Genomic DNA, 20,028 nt, shown 5'->3' on the forward strand with positions numbered 1-20,028 from the left:
TGGGCTTTGGTCTGCACCATGAACTGCACCACTGACAGCCTGGAAACAGAACAACAAGATTACACAACAAGTAGCTCAGATTAAATTAGTCTTTTCACAGCCAGCTCCCCACAGAGGTCTGGTGTCATTCTGTTCGGGGTTGCTTAAAGTAGTAATTGATATACCCTTTCATTTTCTTACAGGTTGTCAATCTATATGTTAATTTATAGTTATATGTCCTTTTCCTTTATTTTTGTCTTTACTCTTTCATACTATTAGAAAGGAATTACCCAAACTTGAACATGAAATCTTCAGGCCATCAAAATCAGAAATGATTTTCAGTGTGACGGCATTCACATACCAGTTAAGCAAACAACACTTCCTCACCCACTTTACAGAAACTAGGAGGGAACCACATTTATATATCACTCTACTCCATCTAATTAGGAAGCCTGTCAGTTGATCCAAACACTAGGAAGTCACCCCAAAAGGAGGAAAAATGGTATCTTGCAATGGCACCTTCTTTTGGCTAGGGATATTTCACACACATCTCAGCCTCCCCTAGAGCACGTTTTGGGAGGTGCCAGCTAAAACACGTTTTAAACACAGGGCACCTTAAGGCCTGCTGATATACTGATTTAAAGCATCAGATGCCCCAGTACTCACCTCTTTCAACATTTTTACTCTTGCCTCCAAGTTAAGCAGGTAGACCTGCACATTACAAAGCATGCCTGATCTCACATGTCTTTGGCATTGGTTCTTCAGACCATAATTTAGAGCTAGTTCCTTCTCTTCCATTACACGCTCAGCAGCATTAGTGCTTGCAGACCGTGCTGAAGAGCAACGCCCAAAGCTGTGACTAGATGAGGCTGTGTTTCTGAGCCTCTCTGTAGCAGTAGCTACACACGGTGCAGGATCGGTGTGCAGCACCTGTTGAGATCCTGCTTAACTGGAGGGGAGGGAGGAATTTACTTTTACATGTCCTGCTTCAAGTTCTGATCTGTCGCCCTCCCTTTTACCAGAAGACACTTTAACATAAGTGAAATAGAGCATGAACTGGTTGGAGAAGGAAACCCTTTCTGCCGTGTTTTAACACATCGCGTTCCTTCTCGCCGTGCAGCCCCAGGAGAGGCCGCAGCGACCAGCGGCAGCAGTCTGCCCCCGGGGCTCCACGTTCACCAACACCTCCCGGCCCCAGACAGACCCCCCCGCTCCCTGCCCTCTCCCTCCTCCCCCCATGCCCCGATGCCGCCTCCGGCCCCCTCCAGCCCCGTCCCGCCCCCGGGCGGTCCCGCACATGCCCAGCACCGCGGGCAGCCGCCGCCGCCACCCGCCCGGTGCCAGCCCCGGCCCTGTCCCCGTCCCGCCGGTAGGTGCCTGCCCCAGCGGGGAGGGGGACGGGGGTCGACGGTGCCGCCCCCGAGCCGCGAAATGGGAGTGGGGGGGGGGGCCGGAGCCGTGCCCCAAGCTAAGGCACAAGCGGCTGCGCAGGGAGGGTGTGCTGCTGCTGCTGGGGGTGAGGTTGGAAGCGGTGTTTGCACAAAGCGTGACTTCTTTAACCATTCTTGCCTGACGGGCCGTTTCTAATCACAAAGATGTTGTTCGGGTTGCTACAGAGTTGTTTTTCTGCGAGCTCGGTGAAAGCACGCTTTGAAATATTGTTGAAAATCACAAGATCTTTCCGCCCTTCACTCGCTTGCTATGCTTCCCTAGAAAGCCGATAGCTTACCCGCGAGAGCGGGCCGTGAAGCCCCCTGCAGGAATGCTTTCTGCTATCAGCTGAATCTGGCGCCAGCAAAAGGGAGGAACACACAGGTCTGTAGCAGTCTAAAAAACATCCTGAATTACCCTTCCTGAGGACAACCACCTCCAGCTTGAGAAGTGTTGTGACTCTATGCTGGCTTGCAATCATTAAAGCACATTAAACGCAATACTGAATCCAGCTTTATTCAGCTGGATTCTCATTTTCAAAAAGCTGATGGGTGTTGAAGGTCTTGTCAACACTTCTACATTTGTAAGCTGGTCTTTAAAATACATGGAAAGTAAAGGGAGGGGAAAGACTTTCTGTTCAGTAGCCAAGCACCAAATTCCCAGATCAATGCCACAGTGCTGCTATCTGACCAGCAGCACGTGGCCTAATCTCCCTGTGCCAGCCTCACGTCACAGCCTCCCAGTAACCACTGGGCATAAAGGGAAAAAAAACTAATTCCAAACAGAAATCCAACACTGATTTCAACATGGATGAATTGACAATTGATTTACAAAAGGCCACAGCTATGGAGATGGCAAATTGGAGGCTTCACTTGTGGCAGATGTCCATACCAGAAGCACTTTCCTCCCAGCGTTATGTCCAACTATCTGCTTTCCCCACAGATATGAATTATTCTCGGTTTATCACGACTGTGAGTGCAGCAAGAAAGGAATCTCCAATAAGACTTCTGAGTGAGTATACACCTTCTTTGTAGGGACTCTGGAAGAATATCTTTGCGTTCTGGACTTTTCTGAGTTATCGTGGCTAACAGCTTGAAACGGCTTAAGAGAATATTGTGCTATAAGCTGACAAGTATTTGCAAGGCCAGCTAACTGCTCTTTTTAAACTGGAGATGTTAGACAGGCGTAAAGAAAAGTAAATTGCCTCAAACCATTTCAGAAACCCATCTGGACAGAAGAAATAGCATTGTTCTGTCACTTAAACATGTGCCTGAAAGTCTCTGCTACTGCTTCTGAAGCAAAGCTTTTGGCAGAGCTTGTTACTCAATTTACACTCATTGCCCAGGAACAAAACTGCTAATGTCTTGAAATTCAGTCCCAGCATGTCTCCACCGAACTTTCCTGTATCCTACTAATAGATTCCCCAACCCCAGCTCATTGTTACTACATTTTCCTTTTCTATGTTACACTGCTATCTTTAGGCTACTATGTTACATAGTCTTCTGGGTGACAAATAGAAAAGGTTAACTGCCTACTTGCTTACTCAGTTGAAACCTATGGGGACCTGACAGAATCAGAGCATGAGACATATATCAGTAGTTAAGCCTTCAGGGGTCAATTTCCTCTCCTGGCAAGGGGTTGGCATTTACTGCTCTGCTTAAATTATTTAATGCAGGTACAGCTAAGTCAACTAATTCACTCTAGTTACTCTCTATTCACCTTTTAAGTGATACATTGATACGCGTGATAACACAAATATTAAGTAGCATGGCTTGTATAAAAAGACATCAGCACTGCAGTTTTGATAAATTAAATCTTCTTATAAAACCACAAGTCAGAGACTTGAATCATACTGCTGAACTGATAAGAATTAACTCCCCCTGCTCAAGTTTGCTAATAAGTAGTAAAGAATAAACCCGATATCAGGAAGCTCAACACCAGATTTGGTATCCTCTTTCCCCTCATATCTGATGTAAAAGCATCAAGCCAGTGTGAATGCCATACTCTGAGCTCTTAGACTGAACGCAGTCAAGTGCAATTGCCAAATGCAGTCCAGTCTCTGCTGCAAGCAGAGCATAGATTGGATCTGAATGATTGTGAAATTGACTTTAAAGCAAGAATTGTCAACATTTTCTTCATACTGCCTTATTTACACAGTGCCTCTGCCACTAAAGCTGTGCTGCCAGAACAATTCCCACTCCCTTATGGAAACACTGTCATCATAGATGTAGTACACTGGTAGCAGTGTACTGCCATGTTAACTAAAATGAGGCAGAACATAAAAGTCATTCAAAATCAGTCTAAACAGAAGGACATTAAGATTTTAAATTCCGCAAGCTTAGAGGTATCAGTCAAAAAGGTTTTCTAATAACATAAAAACAGTCTAGATGAGGCAAGAAAAAACTATTTTTACTTTAAAGAGAATTTTGGTGTTGTTCCTCCCCCCCCCCATCTTTTTAAACCACAGAGAAAGGAGAGGTTAAAATGAGTTACCATCTTTCTCAATTCATGAATTGTTAAACAATGAAGTGAAAAACAGAACAAACTTCTATAGTCTGTTATTAGATACTAACTAAATTGTGTGAGCAGCTCTTGCAATAATCAGATTGTAATCAAGTTTTTTTCCTTTTACTCTAGCTGAATTGATGCAAAGGTCTCCTCCATCTCTCATCTCTCTGGCTGGAGGGGCACCAAACCCTAATGTTTTTCCATTTAAGAAGGCTACTGTTGCCATTGGACATGGAAATGCTGTTGAGATTGGGGAAGATTTGATGAAGAGGGCTCTTCAGTACTCCGCCTCAGCAGGGTATCTATGAAGGCTGCTTGCACTTAAAGATACTGGAATCAAAGGGTCATTAAATCCTTTTTTATTGTATTAATTGATCTTCACAAAAACAGCTTTAACTTTTCAGTTTTCCTCAGTATTTACATTTCAGTGGAAATTTCTGAGTAGATGAATAATTTTTTAATATTCAAAATTCATAAGCCAGAGCATTTTCTTGCTGCTGGTGTTTGAGAATCCAAATCCTAGATCACTAAAAGGACTCATTTTGCAATAAGATACTCATTAAATGATACTGCACTGCAGTGCACAGTTTCTACATCTTGAAGTGTTTGTTTTGCTCTTACTTGGTACCATGTATTAAAGAAGTCAACCCATACTTCTTGTGGTAGTTGAATTGAAGTATTTATAGTATTGACATTTTTAGTATAAACAATGCTTATATTGTTAGTTTAGCACTCAAACAGCTAGCACCAAATTAGGTTTTTGACACTTGCAAAAATACTTATGTACCTACATAGGCACACAGGACATAGAGTAATGTGTTCACTTTAATATTAGGAAAAGTCACAACTTAAGTATGCAGACAGTTATGAACATCCTGCAGAACCCTAAGGCATTTTTGAAGAGCCCATTTCCAGGTTTCTTACTACCTACAGCCTGTTTCCAGAAGCGTTGCAAGCTTTGTCACATTGCCACATTTGAGTATGGAAAAACCATTCCTAGGAAAAGATGCTGTTTAGCCTCCATCCGTATTTCATCATTGCTAAGTCATTTCTACCAAGGTAGTTTGGTCTGTAGACCATAACCATTCATCTCTTCTGCTCTTCCATAAAAAAGTATATTTCATCATTTGATAAAGCAAGTGATGGTTAAATCAGACTCTGAACTGTGCAAGATTTGACACTGATTTAGAGGAGCAGCCCATCTTTGGCCTATATAAGATAGTAGATGCACCTTATCTTATTCATGTTTCAGGATTCCAGAACTGTTGTCTTGGTTAAAGAACTTTCAGAGAAATCTACACAATCCACCAACAGCCAACTATAGTCCTGAGCAAGGACAAATGGAAGTGTGTGTCACAACTGGCAGCCAGGAAGGCTTGTGCAAAGTAAGACCAAAAACTCCATATGTAAGAAGTACTTTCAAAGAGATGTTTTTTCTTCTATCAGTTCAGTTATACTCAGCATTAAGTGTCAGTATATAACAATACACAGAGTAGTTTGTTAAATGCACATCTCAGCATATTATCAACACAAGATAATAGACCATAAAGAACATTGGGCAGTCTCATATCAAAAATACCTGAGTTTGGAAAAACCAAGAAGTCTGTCAGAAAATCTAGTATAACATTTCACATTACTCAAGCAGTGCAGTAATTGATGCATTATTTGCTTTGCTGTAGCTCAATTATAATTGTGTTAGACTTAAATACTTAGCCTTTTCAGTCCACTGCTGCTTAGTTGATCCTTTCTGTAACTGAAGCACCATTTCATTTGTATAGAGAACTGCTTTCATTGCAAATTGTTATTCCCTAACTGATTACCTTGCTTGATTTGGTTTCGAAAGCAGATTCTTCATCTGTTTTCTACACAGCTTAGTTAAATTGTTAGGGAATTACTGAAATGTAATCAAGATTTATAATCCCACTAAAGTTGGAACTATGAAGTACATGTAAAATCTTTCCAAAATACACTGTTTTCTTTCACAGGTATTTGAAATGCTCATTAATCCTGGAGACAACATCCTTTTGGATGCACCTACATATGCTGGGACACTAGCAGCTGTAAGTATTTAAGCAACAAAGCTATGAATTTGAACAGCAATATATTACATCTGCAGGCTTATTTGACCTGTATTTACTGCAAAAACATTTAAGAATTGAGTTTTTACTGTCAGTCTGATTAAGTTCATAAACATTAATTTATAAAAACTATTGCCAGGACAAAATATCCTTTTCTAAATCCTAGGACAAAGGTCATGTTTGAGATTGGGAAGAAAGCTGTCACAGCCTACTCAGTTGGAAACAAATTTATAAGTAGGTAATTTCAACATGTCAGCATGTTTATAACTGAAGTATTTTATAGTCTGTTTACACTGATACTGTACCTATAAGTCCCATAAGTTGGAATAGGCATGGAACATCCATGAGTTTTAAAATATTAATAACTGTACAAAAATAAGTTTACCTCTGAAAAAATAATCAGTACATAATTTAACATCAACTAAAAATGCATAAGAACTGTAAGAGAAGTTAGGATGGATGATATACCACTCCAGTCTAGTTTCCCTTTGCATCAACAGGAATTTTGATATTGTTGACTATGCTAAATTTGAGAACATGTTTGGCTAATCAAAGATACTTTGGCAGCAACTTCAATTTTTACATTGAAATGCTTAGCTACATGGTACAAACTCAAATTCCACAGAGGGGAGACAGTGTACTTTTTTGTTAGTGTATTTCCTATATCTTTTCATACTGCTGTCAACATGTCATTACAGTAGCATCTTTTCCCTTGTATTGCTGAATATATCTACTGAGAACAGATTCTTTGCCCTTTGTCAGTGGGGAGTAGCTTACAGTTCTGGCACTTCCACTTAAGTAGAATGCAAATTGTCAGCAGGAAATGAAGTTTCAGTACTTACTCTGTGTTGAGAGTATGAGAGCACAACTCCTGAAATACCTTTCTGCTTGCAAAATCATGACATCTCCTATAGAAGAGGACCAATTACACATTAGTTACCTGCTTTTCCTCAGGTGGCTTAACAGAGCAAATTAAGAGTTACACACCAAGTTTGACAAGCTGCACAGCAAGCTGAGGCAAGCTTTCCTTGGAATCACAAGGAAGCAGAGTTTGAGATAGATATAAAGACTGGTATTATAAAGCTTCTATGATAAAATGACAGAAGAAAGACTTAAGAATTACAGTATTATAACAGTTTTGTTCCTCCTATCAACAGCTGAGACCTTTGGGTTGTAACATTATTAACGTTCCTAGTGACCAACATGGCATTATTCCAAACGCTCTAAAAGAAATTCTGTCTGCTTGGAGTCCAGAAGATATAAAAAGTCATCGTCACAGTCTCCCAAAATTCCTATATACTATTCCGAATGGCTGCAACCCAACTGGCAACTCTCTGACTGCAGAGCGCAAGAAGGAGATCTACCAGGTACATAGCTGGGGCTTTATGAAACTTGTTGGTAGAAATGGATAAATGTCAGTCTTGTTTCAGTTAAGGATACCTCATGTGTGGCATTGGGCTCATTATTGCTCTAGTAGACATTCTTCCCATAACTTGATTCAAAGTAAAATCTTTCATGACAATTCTGCAGAAGTAGACTATGCATTAGGTAATTTTTTTTTCAGTAGTAGCCCATTGCTGACTGCTACTTTTGCCATGGGCTTCAGAGTGTGTTTACTGCAAGTGTACTGTACAGTTTAAACACTACATGGAGTAGACCTTCAGTTACATACCTGTCCTTCCACTACAAGTACTATGTCTACTGTTTAAATTGCTCCAGACTGGGCATGTAAAACCTTCTGGACCTTGTACATAGTGAATGCGTGGGATCATGGTGTGGTCCTGGTAATAGACCCACAGTATACAAATAACTGAATTTACAGTCTTGACATTTTAATCAATCTTTTCTTTGTATTAATTTCTTTCTTTAGCTTGCAAGAAAATATGATTTCCTTATAATAGAAGATGATCCTTACTACTTCCTTCAGTTTGAAAAGGTAATCTGTCTTTTATACTAAGTAGCGCATTTTCTTGTCCCAAGCAGAACTAAGGTTTGAGCCATGAATCTTCCTGCATGCTCTTTTTCATGTCCTTCCAAATTAGTTGCAGGCCTAGCAGTCTATTACTAGTTTGAGTATTTGTCCCCTTTATGGTATTTTATTGCATCAGCCAGTTAATCATGGTGGTTTAAATTCCTTAAGCTTTAAAAAGGACAGAATTTCTTTCAGTATTAAGAAAGTGGCAAAGGCTTTTCCCGCAGAGCAGAACAAATATGCCACTGAGGCAGCCTTGTAAAAATAGCAGCCTCTTAATGTTCCTTTCAGCCCAATCACTTCTCCATTCAATGGAAGACCACCTACTTCCAATCTAGTGCAGCTAATTTCTACCCCTTTGCCTTTTAGAGACTCCAAGGGAGATTTCCCAAAACACCTTGTCAGAGAATCCATTATTTATCTCCCCTACTTATGGCACCATACCAAAACTTGAACTGAACACTTGTATGCAGAGCAATGGGCTAAGCATCAAGAAGTGACAACATTGATTCTTGATGACTTTCATAGAAAGTTATCACATCTCAGACAGCTCATCTAAACAATCATTTGCAAGCAAGTTACTGCGTTTTGTCCTTTGAATATCCATCTAAAATATTTGCTAGCAAAATTTTTAAGAAATAATTATGTCTTCTTAGCAAAGAAAGTAATTCTTCCATAATTCATACTAGCAACTTCAATATTTTTTTTTTCTTCCAAGCCATGGGCTCCAACTTTCCTCTCAATGGATTTGGATGGCCGAGTTATCAGGACTGACTCTTTCTCTAAAATTCTCTCATCTGGGTAAGGCCAGCTCCAGACCGCTCAGCATTGTGTGTTAAGTCCTAATACTAATACTACCTCTGACATGATCAGACATGTCAATTTTTTTATCTAGTACTTTTTTCTCGAAAGTACTTTTCTTCAGCTTGCTCGCTTTTCTTGTAATATCTTCACAGTTATTTTACTTCAAATTCAGTTTCCCTCCTGATACTGATAGGCCATTTGACCCAGGCAGCCCAGTCTTCCAGGCACCATACAGGCAGAAAGACCAAGATGCTGGGCTACAGCTCTGTTCTGCAACTCCTAAGAAATTTTTTCCATTTCTTCTCTTACCATTCCTGCAGACTCCCTGCGCTTCCAATATAAAAGAGAAATGATGGCATCATTCTTAACAAGCATAGCATTATACTGATCTCTTCAGTTCTTACCGATTGTCTCCATCTGAAAAATTAGGCTGGCTGTTTTCAATTACACAGATTGACTTGTTTGATTTTTAACTCACTTCTGCTTACTATTCTGATAGACATGAAATAATGTGAATTCTGCACTGGCAGCTAGTGGATTGTAACTCCATCCCCAAGGAAGCGGGGAGACAACATGATGCTAAGTGTGATTACACTTTGAGAAGTGAAACTACAAAAAGGCATGATGCAATCTTATCTTTGTCAACAACACATCTGAGCTTACTGATTCTATTTTTCTTCAAATAACTGCTCCAGACAATCTGAGTAAAGATGGGTCATAAGCCTTGAAATGAATAAGAGCCTAGTTTATCAGTGTAGATTCTGTTTATTCTGCAGTGCTGAAAGCAAGCAAAAAGAGCAAGCCTGTTTGTTAGTTCCTATCTGTTTTTCCATAAAACATGAGCATTCGTGATTTCAGTTATGTGAATAATCCACCTTTCCTTCCCTTTGATTCATGTAATCCTTATGGTTGCAGAGAAAATCCTACAAATTTGGGATAGGTCCTGAAGTCCCAGAACCAGGAAGCAACTGTAAGCATTAAAAGCCATTTTTATTTATTTTTTCTCATGACCAATACTTAGCTCACAAGTTGGTTAAAGCTGGGACTTACAGCAGTATGAAGATATAAATGCATAAAAGATCCTTACAGTGTAAGTGAAATGGTTACAGGTTTTCCAGTTATAAGTTAAACAATAACTTACACAAAGATTAGCATATTGCATTTCCTGTAGTATTTTTTTTTTTTTTTATTTCTTCTAGGTTGAGAATAGGTTTTCTGACAGGTCCTAAGCCTCTTATCGACAGAGTTATTCTACACATTCAGGTTTCAACAATGCACACCAGCACTTTCACACAGGCAAGTACTAAACTGCTAACTGAATTGTATTGAGAAAAGATAACATACTTCATGGTACAGGAAACCAAGAACAAACATTTTATAGCTGCTTTGCAGTTGTCAGTTTTAGTTATAAAAACCTGCATTGTCATTTTTGCCAAAGAAGAGAGACCACCAAAGAAATTACAACCAGGCCTTGAGGGTATCTTAGTGCATGGAAAGCACCACTGCTTCAGCTAACATGCCCTTAGCCATCAGATTTCAAGAACCAAGATTTAAATTTTCTCTTGACAGTAGGTTCACTTGAAAAACCTCAACATAAAGCATACATTGGAAGTACTCCCCCCTCCATTTTTCATTAGTCAGTAGCTAAAAGACTACTGGCAGCGCACAGGCATCACAACACAGTCAGCCATCTACAGCCCTTTTATAATTAGTAATAAGTAAAGGAGAGAGACATCAAGCACATCTAGATATGACCTTCATCTTCTAGCTCTGCTAATTCATCATAGAGGCAGTATTGAAGCAGAGAGACTGATGGGGTGGAAGAAACTCCTGTAAAGCAACACACATTGCCTTCCTTTAGCTCTCCACTTGACTTTCTTCCTCCTGCCCCAGCATCTAAATACTTAAGGAACCTTGGAGACAGATGTAACATGGAATAAAACTGTCTGTTGCTGCTGCTACATCTGTCTGTAAAGGACTCCAAGAGACCACGCATGCAATTGCTTGCCCATGTGGAATTCTGAATAAGATATGACTACATGTCTTTTGATGATTGTGGAAAAGTCCTGTTTAAAATATGGTATTGATGGTGTGCTTTATTTCTTTAGATTATGATATCACAGCTTCTTCAGCAATGGGGAGAAAAGGGCTTTTTGGAGCATATAGACAGGTAGGATCATGTCACGTGCTGAATCCCATCATCTGTCATGCTGCTTCTTGTTACCTACACAAAATACTCCTTACAGCGAACAGGCCAGAGGAGATGTATCAGTTTGAGGTAAACAGATGAGCAGTCCTAGGCTAATGGGGTAAGCCAGGTCAGCAAGACTGGCAGTATTCCTATGAAAGTGCTGAAGGAACGCTGTGAACAAACTGCAGAAATGCAGGTCAAGGCATGCAAACTACCACTACAGGCTGGAAATCTGTTGGTCCCCTAGCATAGCAACTATGCAACTCCAATCTGAAAAGAACTGAAGAGGATCCTGGGAGCTACAGGGCAGTAAATGAAGATATCATCACTGCTAGATAGCGTCTATAACAGAGACTAAGATCACTAAGATAGTCTTACACAGGAGTCAGCATGGCTTCTATATGGGAATTCTTCCCTCCCTAGCTCAGTGATTCATCCTCTAACAGCCTTAATCCAATTATTGGGGATGCTGGAGAAATAAGAACAGAAAGCACTACAGAAAACATCAAGGTTCACCTAGACTCACTAAACATTTCCTCTATCACCATATTTGGTGACAGAGGGTTCAGGGTCTAACTCAGTGAGGCATTTCTTACAGTGACCAACAAGCATTTATTTTTCAGTTGTTTTCCTGGGAGTATCCATACTTCATTTCAAATATATATTTCAAATATATTTCAAAAATACTTAAATACCCTTAGAACTCCAGGTTTCTGCATCAAGGGGTAGTATGTTATGCATCTTAAAGCCTTGTAACTGGAATGTGAGAAAAGCATGAAAAAGTTTCTTATGTCTGACTGCAACAGCCACTTCTGTGCCCTGAGCATCTAACTGTTAACTATACTGTAACTACCACTAGCTAAAAAGAAAAAAAAAGAAAAAAAAACAGCCCTAGCTTTGCCTTGTTTTAGGTTCCATGGGATATGTATAAGAAATAAGAGCATAATGATAGATTTTGTAGGGGAACTTGGGCCACGCTTCAGCTCTACTTTCAGCAACTAGAAGATACATCTTAAACATCTTTTCACTTACCTTCTTCCCAACAGTGAGGCAACCTTATTCAACCCAGAAAGCTGTTCTTCCTCTTGACCTAATGAAAGCAGTGTTATAGTAGGCTAGCTACAGCCCTTTATAACCTTCTAGACCCCACTGTCAGGTGACTTATTGATTAGGCCCAACAACTGAGTACAATTTCCTTGTGATTTCATTGGGGTCAGTTGACTTGTCAGATCATGTTCCTGACTAGTAGCTAGGCTGTGGTTTGGAGCAGTTAAATTTCTATGGAAGTCTTGTCTCATGCTTATAATTTCATTCCAATATGAAAGTGAAAGAACATCACAAAAAGGTAGAGAAGTTACGACAGAATTTATGATGCAGTAAAAATTGCAGAAGATTTACCATTTCTTGCAGAGTGTGGCAATTGATATAATCCGTGTCCTTGAGATACATGTTGTTTGTCTATCAGGTTCAATAAAATACATGCAGAAATCAAAGCTCCGGGTTCAAAGAGTATCAAAAATGTACATATAAAATTACTAAGTACAGTTTATCCCCAGGGAAGGAAACCCCTTTACACCAGATTTATGAAATCTGTATCAAACATTTTTCGTGTCTACCATTGCAGAATCACAGCTCTCTAATTTTATGCCAACAGAAGTAGTAACTGTACAAGACTTGTCCCTATTGGAACTTAGGTTCAGGTCATTTTCCCAAGTAAGACATTGAATTATTTGGAAGTTTTAGTTAAAGTGTAAAGGCAATAGCTTCAAAGGGGAAGCTGTCAGATAGTCATGACAAGTTTATCATGTGATTTGCTTTTTACTTTATGAAATATCGTTTCCTTGTGTACCTATTACAGAAATTCAACCCAAATGCACCAATATCAAGTATGTGCCTTTACAGATGTACACGTCTTTCATTTTCTTCTATATGCTTCTTTTGTGCGATTACCGTTGCTAACACGGCTTGTATCCACTGATATGATAGAATGGATATCATGTATTGTTTAGTACTGAATTTTCCCTGACCTGTAAATATTAAGAAGCAACTACAAAGGCACGTCCTTTATCCGATTGATCTGTGCATTGCTGGAGAGACACTGAAGCATTCAAGACCTTTCTGATACATATACAAAGTTTCATATACACATTATTGTATTGTGCTGATCTAGGATATACTCATATTTCCACCAAGTGTGCATTTTATTTGTTAAAGTAGAAAAGCCTTGTTTCTGCTTTTGGAAACAAATAGACTCTGAAGCACTATGGGATCATGACTTGGAATTTATAATTTACTTTCAGAGTTGTGGAGTTCTACAAGACCCAGCGGGATGCAATGCTTGTTGCTGCTGACAAGTGGTTAAAAGGTCAGTGAGTGCAACACAGCTAATTACTTAGACTTTTTCTCTAGCTATTTATCATCTTCGTGTTCAAGAAAAATCAGTAAAGGTCATCTCTTGACTGAAGTGATAGGTAAGCACTATAAGCAAATCAATGACATTAAATATTAAGCTTAGGACAAATTATCTAAAGCTGCTGTTTTCATGCTTTTCTGGTGGGGGACGAGATGAAGATGAGTAAAAAGCTCACTGCATTACTGTATAAAGCAGTTTTACAAAAAGCATGTATTTCAGTCCACTGTATTTTTATACTAGTGTTTAAAATTTCTGTCTTTAAAATCTCCGTTTGAAATACCCAGATTCAGTGGCCTAAATTTAAAAGAAGATACAAACAACTGATACAGTACTAGTGATGGTCCTTCTTTCAGAAATGAATTTTAGATGTCCACTTCTGTGGTTGATCAGAGCACAGAAAGAAACTTATCAACACCAATGCAATTACCTTTAGTGACTTACCGCGTTTAGTCAGTCTGAAGTAGAAACAGCAATAATTATTTAAGAACTGCCCACTTAGCTGAGACACTTCCGTGGGACCTAGGTACTTGAATACCATATGTCACTAATGTACTTACTCTTGCTAATTCATGTTTTTTAGATAAGTATTTCCTCTTTTTCTACGTGGATCTGTATGATCATGGGTTATTGAATTTGGACCCCCTTTGTCCCAGTTTCCCAAATATCAAAACAGTATGATAGCACCGTGTTCTCTTATGGTGTGTTGTGAAAATATACTCATATGTAAGATTATAGGGTCTTCACATTTTTTTAGAAACAGGAGCCGTATTATTACAGAAAACAGACCTTTATTTTGTAGATACGTAATGGTTAAATATATCAAGGAAGAGATGAAGATGGTAAGTCAAATAAGTATTTTTTTCAAAAAACACATCCTAAAACAGGTAAAGAATTGTTACTAGGTAAACAAAGGTACACAGTAAGTCTGCATATACGATTTAAAACATAAACCCTCTCTAAGCCCTCTCATCCTCCTCATAATTCCTAGACTCCCATGTTCTTTGGGCAAAAATCTATAACCAATTTAAAGGAAAACATTTTTCTGCTTTGCTACACTTAAATTACATTGATAGTCAATGTAGTACTAGAATAAACTGCACCAGAAAAAATATTTTAGATTGCTTGGAGAGGGTGTTTACTTGATCTCAATGTAATCAAGAAATTTAATTTCTTAATAGTTGGGTTTTTCAAAATTCAAAGTAATCTCTTTCGCAAAAAGTTCTGAAAATACCAGCATGAGTGCAGTAAGCGCACACAGATTTCATTATTATCATAAATTTAGCAAGTGGCATTCTGGATCTGTGGCCAAATTCCCTTTGAGTTCATTGGAGCAACAGATCCGCATCCCTGAATCTATAATGTATTTATTACAGGTGGAGCAGAAGTTTCTTTTTTTGATTCAGTTCTTTTTTCTTTCTATAGGCTTGGCAGAATGGTATCCTCCTGCTGCTGGCATGTTCTTGTGGATCAAAATTAAGGGAGTTTCTGATACAGAGCAGTTGATCATGGAAAAAGCCTTGCAGAAAGAAGTATGATTTATGGCTTAATGGTTTATGATGTTAAATGAGGAAAGGATAAAATAAATTTACCATATCTATCTGCACATATGCACACACATAAAAGTAAAGGAACTTGAGTGCCCAATCATCACTGTCTCTGAGTCACAACTGTCAAATAATGTAGTGACTCAATAAAGTATTTTCTTGTCTGTATTCAAATGTTGATATTTAATCAGCTTAAATTTAAATCATATATAACTATATATATAATATATATGATATATATATAATACTAACATAGTGGGCAGCCATCATTAATACAGAAATGTATCATCTTAATAAGAGAAATTAAGTGTGATTTTGTTTCTACAATCACACCGTGCACTGAGTAAACTAGATCTCACCACACTGGTACATCTAAACGTGATAACAAGCCAGACCTTGTTACCAACCAGCCTAAGAGCTCTCTGTTGGTTTTTTTTTGTTTTGTTTTTTTTTTTTTTTTATGAAAGTCTGATGCCAGTTTCCATATTTTTAGCTTCCTGTTTTGAAGAGGCAGAATATATTTAGCCACGTTCTGATATCGGTGTTTCAACAGTGAGCCTTCTAAAATTTAATATAATATACTGTTTTAAAACCATACAAGTGGTTGTACCTAGGTGTCTAATCACTTTTACTTAGGTGTTACTTGTTCCTGGAAGAGCATTCAATATCAATAGTTCAGAGCCTAGTTCTTATGTCAGAGCTTCCTTCTCTCTATCTTCTCCAGCCCAGATGGATCTGGTAAGTGAGAGGATTTTTATTTTTTTTTACTTTCTTTTCAAGAACAGTTTCTCACATTAACGATGTTCCCTTATTTTTAAGTACTTACTTCTTATGCATATTCTTATTTGCCTAATGTAGTTGTTTTAGTACTTATACAGTAAGCCAGTACTTCTAAAGCAGTACTTCTTATGCAAGATACTTATGTGGAAATTGCCTGAAAGGTACTAAATTTTTACGACCACTTGATTTTTTTCTATGTATCTTATACATGCAGATTCTCACACTTAATCAACCCAGATATTATTCAGAAAGGCTTTAATGAAGTCAGAGTAAGTTTTGCTGTTTGTCTTAGCACTAGGAAGCATCATGTTTCTTTATTTTCCAGGTTGTCCATTCTTGAGACTGAATTACCTTTTTTGTATATGTTGTCAGTCCTTCACACGAAAGAATATTGTTTTTCTTTCCTACAATTCACATACATGTTGCATTTCATTTCTCAGGAATCTATGTATTTTACAAATGTTTTGGATGTTATTTGGCTCTATCTGTAAAATCAGTGGAGAGAAAGACTAGGATATATTTATTTGTGCAGATTTAATACTCCTTTGATTCAGCTGCTTGCAAGTTCAGTATTTGGAGTTTCATTTTCATTCAGTTACAAACACTTGTAACAGAAGGGTGTTTCTATTTTCCTTTTCTTTCTTCTTCTGTATTTATTCCTTCTTCTTGATGAAAGTAATTCATAACCATACTACTGACAGTCAGATTGTATCTTGCTGACATTGTACTGCATGTTTCCCCACTAAACTGTTCTTTTTCTCTTACCTTTGGAGCCTCTAGGCTCTTATACTGCCTTAAAAGAGATACACTTCTAAGGATCACTAGTTATATTAAAAGTACAACTCATTAGCTGCAGGTGAACTCTGCATAATCATTGAATATCACTATACATAGTCTTTTTTTTTTTTTTTTCAGAAAGCCCTACCTTTTATTTTCTAGCAGATTAGTAGAAGCTTTATCTAGTCACAATATGATTCAAGGCCCATATGCATTGTTAAAAAAGTAAAACAGAATATCAGCAGAATTTGGCAGTATAAAACTGTGAGTTCATATATTGTTAGGGTAGTTTTAGTAGCTTTACAGATTTACTGTTTATTTAAGTAATGCTGGAATATGAATGAGAACTATCTTTGTATCATTGCAGGCTTTCAGGAGACTGGCTGACCTTATAAAAGAAGCTTGATGGAAAAGCTGAACAGAGCTCATACAGCAATCAAAAATATCTCCAGAAAATACTTGTTAACACTTGTATTTCATCAGAATACTTTAAAAACAAGTACAACACTGTGGTTGTTTCCTTTGGATTGCTTTTCATTCTTTCATTTTTATTTCTATTTTTTAGCTGAAATAATTTGCCTTTTTTTGACAGGACATTACATTACTAACTTTATTCCAATTCAAAAGCATTTTATATAGTTAAGAACAAAATGTTCTGTTTTTTTTTTTTTTCCTGTCAAATCCATAGTACTGTTAGATTTTATTTGTTGGTTTTTTGTTTGTTTGTTTTTGTTTTTTTGCTTTTGTTTTCTGTTTGGGTTGGGAAGCAGGGAAATCAGTTACTTAGGAAGTTACACCTGAGGTGGTCTTAAGCATTATTTCTTAATCCTAGCTGATACATTCCTGCAACACCTTAAGTTGGAATTGTTTTTGTGTGCCACTTTCCTTCTTGGCTCGCTGTACAGTATCTGGTTTTGAAGATTTGAAGATCAATATTTACTTTTACTAAAGTTTTGTCAGATAAAAATGATGTAAGGATGTTTTAAATTTGAAACTGACAAAATCAAGGTGTAAGTAAAACAACTTTTCTTAATGACTCTGCAGCCCAACCCACATCTCTAGGTTTCCCTCTGATCCTCGCTGCAAGCTGGTGCTATGGCTGAAGCCAGCCCTAGCACAGAGTCACTTGGGGTGGCACAGCACCGGGGGGAGTCTGCAGTCCCGAAGCTGCTCCTAGGGCACCAACACTATCTTTGAAGTTGCAAATCTTTCAAGACGAATCTCTGCATTTTTACACTTTTGATGGTGCTAATGGAAGTCCAAACTAACAGTGCCCTCTCTATACTGCTGCTTAACAGCGAGTTTTCAGCTTCAACTCAGTTTCATAACCACGTGTAGGGATTTTGAAAGCTCAGACTTTTCTATCATCAATAAAACAATTTTTATCTCACGTTCAATTTAGAAAATAATTTTATACAATAGAATGAGCTGACATATCTATTTAATTAAAATAATATAGCTGTTGTATTTTACAGAGGAATAAATGGGAATGTCATTTAAGACTGATTAGAGCTCTCAGGCAAATACTACTGCCATTGTTAAGCCAGACCCGAATTAGAAAAATGTAATCAAAATATCATTATTAAGCAAGCCTTACATTTGTGATGTGTTGAATAATACTCTTCACCTTTCAGAGCTCTGAATGATTATCTAGTTGAATGTAAGGAAAATGCAGTCCCATTTGCTGCACATCAGATGTTTTTACTATCAGCTAATTTAATTTGGAGAGAGCTTGGTTTTCTTTCCCTGACTGTGGTGAACCATCTAAAATTAAATTAATATCCTGAACAATGCAAAGTGAACAATGGTAGTGAAATCTTATATGCACATGCTGTTTAACTGAACCTCATAGTACAGTTTCTGGTCTCCTGGGACACAGGATTCACTGTGATTAAATGCTCCTGGAGGAAGGCATTTAGATACAAAAGGAAAATGCCAGGCAGCAGATTCACATGGAAATGATCAGGTAATGAAGGTTTTGTTAGTGCTCTTTTTCCCTTTATATTTCAGCCCTCCAAAAGCAAATAGCCACTTTTATTCATTGCTGGATTTGGAGATCTGATGCAAGTAGCACAATCTACTGTTGGGGAAGAGAGGATACGGGGAAGGAGAGGGCTCCATTTTGTAAGCGCATCTCTGGTGCTACCAAGGTAGGGGCAGCAACGGCTGTGGGAGGGTTTGCAGCAAAGCTACAGAGAGCAGCCTGAGGTGCTCAGCTCCGAGCAGGCTGGAGCTCCAGACACTTTGCTGAGTGGAACATTGTTTGCACTTGCTGTCATACCTACACCTCTGTTCCGTCGCATTTTCAGACCTTTGGTAGACAATAAATGCCTAGAAATTCTGGACAAGTAGCCCCCCTATACATGACCCGAATGATTGTACAAGGATTGTGAATTTCAGCACATTCTATACATACCACTTGTGCACGTGTTGTGGCACACATATAGACTCACTGTGTGGCGTGTCACGCTTCTGCTTTGGGAGTTGTACAGGTATAGCAAGGGGGTGCAGTTTTTCCCAGCAAGGATGGAAATACTAACTTTGATAACTCCAACATAATTCCCAAATTTCTGCATAAATTGTATGTGCAAATTTTACGTCCACACAGGTCATTGATGAGAAGGAAAATACACGCCTCTACTTCAAAATGAGAGCCTCCCAGCATAAGTCTGATTAATGAATAATTGGGGGACCTATGGGGAATTCATTAGAAGAGAGAATGTATGTCCATATAGAGTTATGACAATTCTTATGCTAAACTGTGTGCACACAGAGAATTATTTCATCCAACCAAATGCGTCCATGAGTATCAGCGGTGGTATGCAGGAATTTACAGAGGACGTGTTGTGGAAAACATTTGGCTTAGTTTTGGGGGATTGTCCCATAATTTCTGAACATAAATTTCATTTTAAACTTTATTCTTCAATAATGGTTTGCTCTGTGTAGAACCTTGTCTTTTAAAACCTTGTGGCCTATAGATCCGCAGTACTTTCAGTTCTGCCTGTGCAGTCCATATTCTGATACACTGGAGTAAATATTTAAAAGAGCTCTACTGCACTGTTCATGTCCTAATCTGCCCTGTTTGCTTTATTATTTAATAGCAGTTTTCAAGCAGCCCACTGTAGGCTATGTCTTAGGTGGGAAGAGAATGATTGCAGCGCTTGAACTGTAATCATTCTGAGTGAAAAGCACTCTGTAAATACAAAGAAATATCCATTTTCATTCTTCTAACATTCCTATTAGGAATGCCAGTACCTCACTTTTCTCATAACAGCAGCTGTGGAGGCTTTTGTGTCACCCTGCAAAGCTCATATATCGCTATATGAGGAAGGATAAGGATCTTGCTGATTCTTTTTGAGCATTAGTATCCCAGAGATGTGTTAGCAAATCTGACTGGTGCTAAAAGATTCTCTGCTAGCTATACAGAATTTAGAAAATACATTCAATATTGTATTTTGTTTTACTTTCAAATTAAATAATATCTGGATTGATATAACAAATGAATATGCCATGATGTGACCTGTAAAAAAATAACATGAAGGTATTTCAGT

General features: G+C 38.3%; 1 protein-coding gene across 2 annotated transcripts; it reads left to right on the top strand.

The window, feature by feature from the left end:
• The first annotated feature begins 1,299 nt into the window (after positions 1-1,299).
• AADAT (aminoadipate aminotransferase) lies at positions 1,300-18,569 on the top strand. 2 transcript variants are annotated; one of them, XM_082758820.1, is made up of 14 exons: positions 1,300-1,348; positions 2,353-2,421; positions 4,048-4,216; positions 5,171-5,303; positions 5,904-5,978; positions 7,154-7,363; positions 7,867-7,932; positions 8,687-8,769; positions 9,972-10,068; positions 10,881-10,942; positions 13,264-13,328; positions 14,799-14,905; positions 15,557-15,658; positions 16,845-18,564. In XM_082758820.1, exons 2-14 carry the CDS (start codon positions 2,355-2,357, stop codon positions 16,881-16,883), a joined length of 1,275 nt encoding a protein of 424 aa, XP_082614946.1. In that variant the 5' UTR covers positions 1,300-1,348; positions 2,353-2,354; the 3' UTR covers positions 16,884-18,564. The 2 variants fall into 2 exon arrangements, with proteins under 2 accessions (XP_082614946.1, XP_082614947.1); XM_082758821.1 differs by lacking the exons at positions 9,972-10,068; positions 10,881-10,942 and having other exon boundaries at positions 16,845-18,569.
• Positions 18,570-20,028: the final 1,459 nt, after the last annotated feature.

This window comes from Aythya marila (genome assembly GCF_965140915.1).
Source record: "Aythya marila genome assembly, chromosome: 4".
Taxonomy (NCBI): domain Eukaryota; kingdom Metazoa; phylum Chordata; class Aves; order Anseriformes; family Anatidae; genus Aythya; species Aythya marila.